General features: G+C 36.4%; 1 protein-coding gene across 2 annotated transcripts in view; it reads left to right on the forward strand.

The window, feature by feature from the left end:
- SCFD1 (sec1 family domain containing 1) overlaps positions 1-8,592 on the forward strand; it is a 103,116-nt gene extending 94,524 nt beyond the window's left edge. For both annotated transcript variants that reach the window (XM_002928372.4, XM_034648621.1), the window contains 4 exons: positions 1,057-1,090; positions 2,508-2,573; positions 5,433-5,501; positions 8,375-8,592. In XM_002928372.4, coding sequence (XP_002928418.1) covers positions 1,057-1,090; positions 2,508-2,573; positions 5,433-5,501; positions 8,375-8,398 — 193 coding nt within the window. In that variant the 3' untranslated portion in view covers positions 8,399-8,592. The remainder of the gene's footprint in view (positions 1-1,056; positions 1,091-2,507; positions 2,574-5,432; positions 5,502-8,374) is intronic.
- Positions 8,593-10,577: the final 1,985 nt, after the last annotated feature.

The following is a 10,577-nucleotide window of genomic DNA, read 5'->3' on the forward strand; positions in this document are numbered from 1 at the left end:
GATTTGTACCCGTTAAAACTTTGGATTTATAACTCTTTTCCTGTCTTGATAGTCTCTGGCTTACATTTTATCCTTGTATTTGCATATGGCTAACAAGTAGACACATTTTGCTTCTTAGAAACTTCTCCTTTGCCTTCTCCTGAGCTGTTTGATCACAATTAATCTCGATTATTAATTACTAGTAATATTGTGCTATTTAAATTTCTCCTCCTCCTATGTGTACTCTTAGAGGAACTTAAAGTACTGTTTCTATGGAGAATTCATTCAACAGGCCATAGAAATGAGGAAAAGATGATAAAGTTGTGGAATTGGCCTTTCAGTAATTAAGGATGGTATAACAACACTCTCCTCTTTGTTGGGATTTTCAAAAATTGCTTGTGAGGGAACCTAAGTTCTCTTTGTATTGCCTGTTTTAGCACCGAAACAAATAGTCTGACTCACAAAAGCTTTGCAAAATATCTTTATTAAAAGAGCTCTTGGACACCAAATAAGTATTTATAAAATATAAGTATATAAATATGTGGCTAATATATGTAATAATATATGATGAATGGTATCTAGAAATACAAAGAACTAAGCTACAGCAAAATGCAAATTTCTCCTCCCATCCCCCCATTTCTTCCTGTTACTTCCCATACATGTGTTTACATAGTTTTTCACAAATGTAGATACAAACTTTAAAATTATGTTGAGTAAAATTTTTTATAATTTACCACTAAAATATATATTTTAGCAACTTACCTTATAACCAGATTTTATTCCTTCTGAGAGCTGCTGCTCAGTGTTTCCTACTCCCTTTCAGTTTCTCTTAGATTTTAAAGTTAACAGATTGCCCTACTCCCTTTTAGATACTGACACATGTACCTCATATCCCTCTGCATCCTAATTCACTGTTTGGATACACAAAACTAAAGGACCCAGCCTCAGAGAAAGTGAAAGAGGAAGAATTATAAATACATATCTAATTGTGTATGCACATGTGTGTTTCCCATACCTCTTTTATCCATAGTGAAAGCCATGTGTGAAATTTTCATTACCATTTTTCCTTTGTTGCAGCTCAGTTCCAAGGAACAAAAATCCATTCCAGGAGGTAAGTTCTATATAAAAATTCTGTCTTGAAAATAGAAAGATGATGACTAAGCAGTCTTGAAGAACTGTCTTTATCTTAAAGATGGCTTTATTACAATTACTCTATGGTAATTTTGATAAAACTAATTCTGTGTAACCATATTAGTAACCATATTTTCCTCATTTATAAAACTACTTAGAATAGTTTGAACTAAAAATAACTGATACAGTTGATGGACACTTGGGCTGTTTCCATAGTTTGGCTGTGGTAGGCAGTGCTGCTATAAACATTGGGATGCATGTATCCCTTTGCATTAGTATTTTTGTCTCTTTTGGGTAAATATCTCTAGTAGTACAACTGCTGGATTGTAAGGTAGTTCTTTTTACTTTTTGAGGCGCCTCCATACTGTTTTCCAGTGTGGCTGCACCAGTTTGCATTCCCACAAACAGTGTAAGAGAGGGTTCCTTTTACTCCACATTGTCCCCAACACCTTTGTTGCTTTTAGCCATTCTGACAGGTGTGAGGTGATATCTCATGGTGGTTTGATTTGTATTTCCCTGATGATGAGTGATGTTGATCGAGCATCTTTTCATGTAAGTGTCCATCGACTAATGAATGGGTACAGAATAATATAATGGAATATTACTCAGCCATAAAAAGAACAAACTCTTGCCATTTGCAACAACATGGATGGAGCTAGAGTATATTATGCTAAGTGAAATAAGTCAGAGAAAAACAAATACCATGTGATTTCACTCATATGTGGAATTTAACAAACAAAACAAATGAGTATAAGGAAAAATAGCAAGACAAACCGAGAAACAAACTCTTAACTACAGAGAACAAGCTGATGGGTACAAGACGGGACGTGTGGGGGGACTGGGATTAAGAAGTGCACTTGCTGCAGAGAGCACTGGGTATTGGATGGAAATGTTGAATTACTATATTGTACACCTAAAACTAATATTACACTGTATAGTAACTAACTGGAACTTAAATGGATTTTTTTAAAAAGGGGACAGAAAATTAGATAATTCACAAAAAAGAAGTCTAAGACTGTGGTAAAAGTTTTGTGAAGATGTCATGACTGTGTTTTCATTTGAAATACAAGAAGCTTCGCAATAAAAATAAATACAGTAAAGGATGTTTTGGAAATTATGTTAATGCCAAGTTTTGTTTTTCCTACCTACAGTAAATACCCTCAAATTTTAAAAAGCCTTTTGGAGGAAGCCCTTTAGATTTATTTGCTGTTACTCAACTGAAGAATGAGGTTTATTACTTGAAGTAGCATTAGGTGCTTAGGATGTGACCTTTTGCTAGCTTTTATTTTGTTTATGTAAGTTGTAGAATATGCTTCAAACTAAAAACCATGTTGCTTAAAACTTAAAATACTCTTTCTTTCAACTTACCTATTTTTTTTTTCTGTCTACATTTTTAGGCAATTGTTTTTGTGGTGGGAGGAGGCAACTACATTGAATACCAAAATCTTGTTGACTATATAAAGGTACAGGTTGGCCTTTTTATTCTTTAATCATTTGACGTTTCTCCGCTGTTCTGTGTCTTCAGCACCCTAGCACTCTCTGGAGGCTCTTCTGATTCTTACCCCCTTTTGGAGAGCTAGTATTAGGGTCCTCATATAGGGGAAATGCCCATGTGCTCCTTGTTTTCCTATTCCTGTCACATTTCTAGCCTTGAATTGTAGTTAATCTGGAAAATAATATATCTTATTGATGTAATGTACTTGGAAGCTAGCTATCTAAATTTGACTTTAAATGTTCAGAGACCACGGGGTGCCCAGGTGGCTCGGTCGGTTAAGCATCAGACTCTTGATTTCAGCTCAGGTCATGATCTCAGGGTCGTGAGATTGAGCCCTGCTTCGGGCTAAATGCTCAGCATACAGTGTGCTTGAGGTTCTCTCTCTCTCAATTAATTTTAAAAGCTCATAGATTAGAGAACAGATTGGTGGTTGCCAGAGGTAGGTGGGAGAAATGGGTGAGAGGGGTCAAAGGTAAAAAAATAAGAATCAAATGTACTCAGGCTAAGACTCAACTTTCAAAAATATAAGAAAATTATTTGTGATTGATACACAGAACATACTGGCTCCGCCACAATAGTGGTTTATCTAGTAGTCTCCCCAAAGTGAATGTGCTTCACAAAGGCTTTCACATCTCTGAAGAGAAGATGTACCTGCCTTACACATGAGATATACTGGAAAAAACTGCATGGACACTGACCTTTTGAACATACTAGTAGAACCGGCTGTGAAATGAAACCGTAGTCAGTCCTTCATCATATAAATAACCATCTTTTTTAAAGATTTTATTTATTAATTTGAGTGAGAGAGAACATGCACAAGCAGGGACGAGGGGGAGAGGGAGAAGCAGGCTCCCCACTGAGCAGGGAGCCTGATGCAGGACTCGATCTCAGGACTCCAGGATCATGACCTGAGCCGAAGGCAGATGCTTAACTGACTGAGCCACCCAGGCGCCCCTAAATAACCATCTTCTTAATTTGTCTCATTTTGAGAGCATTTACATGTGGAGGTATATTTACTAAAGCAAAAGTATAATTTAGAAATTTCTAATTATCTGATTCTCCAATAACACTATCAGACATTTTGAAGTTATAATGTACATTTCCAAAAGAGATCACAATTCAGATTCTTCAGGGTATTTGGGAATGCTCTGAACAAATATATAAAGCACACAACAGGCTTTGAATAGGTGTTCCAGTAGCCCTTTTATTTGTCTGTAGTTGCAGAAATAATATGCACTCATATCCAAAAGCAATTTGGGAATAAAAGTGTGCTGACCCCAAAAGGGGAAAAAAAAAAAGTTGGTAATAAGTAACCAGATATATTGGTAACTGAACTTAAAGCCACCACAATTTGTGCTCTTGATGGAAGGTGATTGGCCGGAGAATGAACTAGATTTATTAACTGCTGCCTTGAATCCAGGTATTGGTACATTTCATAAAGTTCAGTTTTTAATGGAAGGAGGAAGTATCAAGTTTGTGCATAATTAAGTTTGCACTGGTATACTGCAATGTTTAAACCCATAGTACAGGATTAATCTCAGCTAGTTTATTTCAACCCTGTGCTCATTTATCTCTGGGAACCTTGGGAGCCATGGTGCTGACATCAGGCTAATGTGAATGTAATGTACTAATGAGTGATTAATACAGCCCTGTGCTAAGGCCTAAGATAGACTGGGGACAACTTGCACTAGCTTGTCAGCACGGTTTAATAGAAAATGTGAATATTGATGATTTGCACCTAATTTGTCATGTTTTCTTGCTTCTGCTATTGAGCCTGGTCATGCAGCCTGATTTTGGTTACATGATCTGAGAGATATAAAATACCCCTCCCCTTGGACAAGACTGGGGCTCCCCTGCAACCAGGGTATCTCTGTCTTCACTGTAACTTGATGGTTCACAATTGAAAATAAAATGTGCCCTGTGCTACTGAGATGGGATCTTGGGAGCTGTGCCTAGAATATTTGGACCCTTCTAATGTTTCCCTCTGCTTTCTTTATCCTCCTTTATCCTGCTGTGATCTCTACCTTTATTAATGTCTTGTATAAGTATATCCTGTGGAGCCTCAAGAATCCCACTTACGTTACCAACCCTGTGTAGGTGTTGCACAGAACATCTCATTTTGAAAAAAATGAGAGATCTATTTTATTTTTTCTCAGAGATGGCCGGCTAGGACATTTATTCAGCTAATCATGTTTAATACAGCTGATACATCACAGAAAAATGTCCTTCTCTTGTATTACAAGAGAAAGAAATGAATTTTCCCTTAAGTACACAATACATATAATAATGTCAGCATTAAAGACTTAACCAAATTCTGCAGAAGTTTTGACTGCTGTAATTGGCGTACAGCATTCTGCCAAAATTAGGAATGAAATTCACAAGGCATTACAAAATGGAGTATATTAATATATAAATACTGCACAAATGAGGCCGCAGTGACAACTCATGCTACTTGTACCATATCCTGCCATCACATAACCAAACTCTAGGAATGTTGTCTTCAGGTAGTACAGATCCTACATTGGAAGAATGGTGGCCTAGGGTTTCATAGACAATTGTACCTATCAAATGTGACGGTCATCAGATTCCTTCTATTTTCAATGTAAGTGGCACCAACAGGGTACACTAATACATTTTTTAAAAATATGCCCATTTCACCACTTTTTTCCATGCAATTTTTAGGGTCGACATGTGTACACTAAAATTCACCAACTGCCCTCCCCCCCAAGAAAACATTTAAGAATAAAAAGCCTTATTAGACTTGATCACTCTTGGAATATTGAAAATATTACTTGTTACTTATATGAGTTCTCTCTTATTTTTACAGGGGAAACAAGGCAAACACATTTTATATGGCTGCAGTGAACTTTTTAATGCTACACAGTTCATAAAACAGGTAAAGTGTACCTTGTTACTTTGTTTCTCTTAACGTACCATAACTTGCTGTTGATGTTTCTCAAAAGAGAGCAAGAGAATTATCATACACATTTGAACCAGCTGAAGCCAAAAGCCATAGAGCTATAAAAATATAAGGTTTTGCCATGAACAACTATACAGGAAACTCTGATAAATAATAGTATTTCTATAAGCTTAACAACTGGGGATGCTCAGTAGTCTAACCAGTAATGTTCATTCACCTTTGCCTTGGCTGCCATAAAAATCACAACAGTATCCTGGGCCCATTTTAGCATCTATGCCTAGTGTCATTTTCCAGCACAACTTTCTTATCCCCATTATGTGGTTCTTGTATTTTTAACCTTAATGTGGTTGCCCACTGATAGAATACAGAAAAGTTCAGGAAGATACAGTGAACCATGTACACTCCCTGTTAACATTTTACTGTACTTGCTTTATAAGATACCTGCTCATTTATCCATTCTTCATTCTATTCATTCTATTCATTGCTATAACTTCATTAATTTCAAAGTACTGTGTAGATCCACCATTTTACTGTTTGCTTTCTATTAATTGGAAATAGTTTGGCCATCCTCTATTCCTCCTTTCCTACCTTCCTTTGTATTATTTGAACACTTTTTTTCAGCTGTATCTCTGCATTATTAATTTTTAACAGTTGCTCTAGAGATCACAATATATAATCACAATATATACATCCTTGACTGTTTATAAGCTGGAGTTACTATTGTGCCGCTTGCATTAAATACAGAAACCTTGCAAACACATAGACCCATTCCCTCAGCATTTATTCTGTGATATTCTGTCTACATATCATTAACCTCACAAGACAGTGGACAGTGTTATCATTTGTACTTCAGCCATCTGTATCGTAAAGAAATCTTTTGCGTTTACACAGATATGACTTCCAGTGTTCTTTATCCCTACCACCTCTAGTAGATTTTTAATTTCCACCTGTTGACTGCAAAACTTCTTTTAGCATTTATTATAGCTCTGGTATGCTAACAGTGAATTCTGTTAATTTTCTTTTATATGAGAAAGCATTTCACCTTTATTCTTAAATATTTTTGCTGGAAATAGAATTCTGGATCGACAGGTTTTCAAAACTTTAAAGATGTTATTCCAAGATGTTATACCATCCATTATTTCTGATTGGAAGGCAGCAGTATTCAAATTGAAATAATTGTACATGTAATGTGTTATTTTTTCTGGCTACTTTCATGATTTCCTCATTATCTTTGGTTTTCAGCAGTTAGGGTGTATTTATGTGTGACTTTTTATATATTTATCTTATTTGGCGATCACAGAACTTCTTGAATCTATCAGTTTTTACCTTTACCAAATTTAGGGCATTTTCAATTCTTTCTTCAGATGTTTTTGTGCCAAATTTTCTCCTCTCCTTTTGGGACTCCATGCACCCACCTATATGTTCAACGTTTTATATTATGCCACACATCTCTGAGCATTGTTTGGGGGGTATTTTAAGACTTTTTTAATTTTATTTTTTTAAAGTTTAAGTAGTCTCTACACCCATTGTGGGGCTTGAACTCAGGACCCCAAGATAAAGAGTCGCATGCTCTTCCAACTCAGCCAACCAGGTGCCCCCGATTTTGTTCTTTAGAGTGTCTAATTTAAGTTGTACTATCTTCAGATTCACTCTTTCTTTTGTTATCTCCTTTCTGCTATTTGAATAATGTTGTATTTACCAGTTCTTGAATATTCATTTGGGTGTTTTTTATTTAATAGAGTTTGTATTTCTCTGCTGGGATTTTCTCTCTTCATTGTGAACATATTCTCCATTATTTCACTGAGGATAGTTGTCAGAGCTGCTTTTAAACCCTTGTCTTAATTACAACACATGGATCATCTGTCTCCACTGTCTTTCCCCCTAGAGAATGGGTCCAATTTTCCTGTCCCTTCATATAATTTTAGATTGTATCCTTAACATTGTGAATGGTTTTTGTTTTTTGGTTTTTTTTTGGAAACTGAATTCTGTTTCTGTGGAGTGTTGATTTGGGCCTTTAGCAGGCAATTAACTGGGTTAGACCAAAATGTCAAACTGTTTCTTGGGCAGCAGCTCACATCTTGCTTCTTAGTCTCTCTTATTCCTGAATGGTTTAGGGTTTCACCGTAGATTTAGGAAAAGCTTATACACAGAATTTAGGGCTCCCTCATTCCGTCCATTTCCAGGATTTCCTCTCACGTTCAGTGGCTTTACTTGCCCCCAAACTTGGGTTCATTAGGCTAAGAGCCACAGAACCAGGGAACTCAGCCTGTGATAGTTAGTCTCTCCTTTCAAGTGTCTGTTCCCTTCTTGAACCCACCAGCTTTCAGTTGTTCTCCATTGCCTTCCAGTAGTTGAGTTTTGTATTTTGTTTAAGGTTTATAATTGCTATCCCTGGGAGAATTAGGCCAGTAGTTTACCCAGCCTTCCAGAATTGAAAACTTTTTTTTTTCCTTTTTAATGATGTGTTAGAAATATCAAATTAATTAAATAGGTGGAAAAGTAAACTGTCAGCAATAAAGCTGTACATGAGATTTTTCTTTACATTTTCATACAGAGTTAATATTGACTTTTTTCTCAGATTTTGTTTTCTATTAGTTGAATGTCTACCTATATTGATTTTTTTTTAACTAGGACAGCCTTTATTACTATTGAGTTTTAAAAGATATACAAATTTTAAACATTTGAATTAGTGGTAAACATTGAAAATTTATTATTCTAGATACAAATTCAGTGAATGAAATGAGAAACCTAGATTTTACCATGATTAAAGCATACATTCTTAAGGTGTTCACAAATATGTTTGAATAAATTTCTTTTGTGATTAAACTAAAGTTGTTCTTTTGTTTTAGCTGTCACAACTTGGACAAAAGTAACACAGAAGAACCTTAATATGAGTATCTACTTGGATAATGTAAAAAGAAAAGTCAAAAGAGCCAGATGTTTCCTTCTTCATATCAGTGTCCTAACAGTGAAACTTAGAGTTAATTTTTAAGGAAATTCTATACTTAATATAATGTGTACTAATTAAAAGAATAAAGTATTTCAGAAATAAATTTTTAAAATTGTACATTCTCTCCTCTGTTATGTTTGACAAATGAGAAAGAAAATGCTTAGGAAGGAAAGAAAACACTGACTAAATATAATGTTAAAATATTAATATGATAACTGATTTGTTATGACTGAAGCAAGTGAAAATTTAAGAAATATGCAAATGTTGCTTGACTGGTTCATGAATCTCCTACTTGTATGTGTTTTGGGTTTTTTTGGTTTTTTTTACTTGTATGCATTTTAATTGTAAAATTATCTTCCCGTGTTTTTCTGGTCCTGCGTGTTGCCTCTAGACTTTAAGTGGGTACTGGGTACTTTAATGTCTCTTCTTCCTCTGGTACAGCTGTGTACATTTTATCATAGAACCCCTTCTTTATATAATGGAAACAACTAACATCACCTAGATTGGACCAATACATTTATCCCATGAAGTTCCAAAAAATACATAAAATTAAGTGTTAAATTTGGTTGAAACCTTCCTGGTATACAGCACCAAGAAGGAATGTTGATCATCTTGAAACTCAAGGCAGCTATAAGATAAAAGCAAGCCAGTCACTCCAGAGAAAAAATTCTTATTAAAAAGGCCAGGAACCTTTTCTTCCTAATAAGCCTCATCAAGAGAAATCTGTAATGTTATACATACATAACATCCTGATAATAGATAAAACAGGAAGATTCACAAGACTGTTTCTTTCTGTACTCCCAGCCCTCATGAGTCAGTGCCATCCTACAAAGCTCAGGTCAAGAAAAAGAGGTCTATTTGGTTAGAGGCCTACTAATCTGACTTGGTCTTGAGATAGAATTTAATGTTTTGGCTGCTAAAACACATTACCATAGACCAATCCTTATATGTATTTCAAACAGCTTGGAAGGCTAAGTAATCCGCAGATCCCAGTGTCTGGTGAAGACCATCTTTCCAGTATGCTGGCAACCATCTTCTCGTATCTTTACAGAGTAGAGTCCTAATCCCTTGATCCCCTTATACACTAAGCCTATCATGGGGCTCCACCCCTGTGATCTCATCTAAACACAATTACCTCTCAAAGGCCCCACCTTCAGATACCGTTATATTGGGAGTAAGGGCTTCAACAAAAGAATTTGTAGGGAACCCAGACTTTCAGTAGGTAGCACTACATCATCGGCCAAAATGATCAAAGTGGTTTCATGCTCAGGGCTTAAGGAGACAATGTTAAAGAGACAGGAATGTTAATCAAGGTGATAAGCTATACAGAAGATGATAAAGCAATGTCCTAGTTTCCTCAATAACAGAGAGGTTAGACTTTATGTCCAGAAATTTTTTTTTTAGGTTAAAACTACATGAAAGACACAGGAGGGGGTTTCTTTTCATGTTGTGTTTGCAGCCAAAAATAAGTTAAACTAGTCTCATCAATGAATGCACATTTTTTTTTTCAGGTTTGCTTCAGGTTCACATAAAAGAAGGTTATTGCCAAGGTTCTAAGATAGAAACCTTTCTGTGGGACCTATTAAAAAAAAAAATCTGGGGAAACTTTGGCCTTTCTCTCACTGTCCATAACCCAGCCCCATCTGTCCTGGTGTGGGTTCCCCAGCAGGCCATCCACAGTAAGGCGAGGGCCACTGTTGCTGCTCTCTAGGTCTGGGCAGCTCAACGAGTCTATCTATCCAGCAAGCCCCCAGCTTGGCTGATTCAGAAACCAATCTGCCCCCAAGGGTGATTCTCAGAGGAATTGATTCCTACTATGGTAAAAGGCACATGAGCGGTAGAGGTCAACAGGAAAGGCAAATGCTGTGCCAGGTGATTTATAAAAGTTACATCAATCCTCTCAACAGCAGTCACAGATGGTACAGCGCCAATTTTATAGATGGAAACGAAGCGCAGAAAGTTAAGGACCCTGCTCAAAGTCATAGCCGGTACGTGGTGGCGCCAAAGATGGAATGCACATCTGTCTGCTCCAAATCCGTTCTCTGCACTGCTCGAAATTGCCTAGCTGAGGAAGCAGGAGGCTTGAAGTCTTGCCAGGCCAC

This window comes from Ailuropoda melanoleuca, chromosome 20, assembly GCF_002007445.2.
Source record: "Ailuropoda melanoleuca isolate Jingjing chromosome 20, ASM200744v2, whole genome shotgun sequence".
Taxonomy (NCBI): domain Eukaryota; kingdom Metazoa; phylum Chordata; class Mammalia; order Carnivora; family Ursidae; genus Ailuropoda; species Ailuropoda melanoleuca.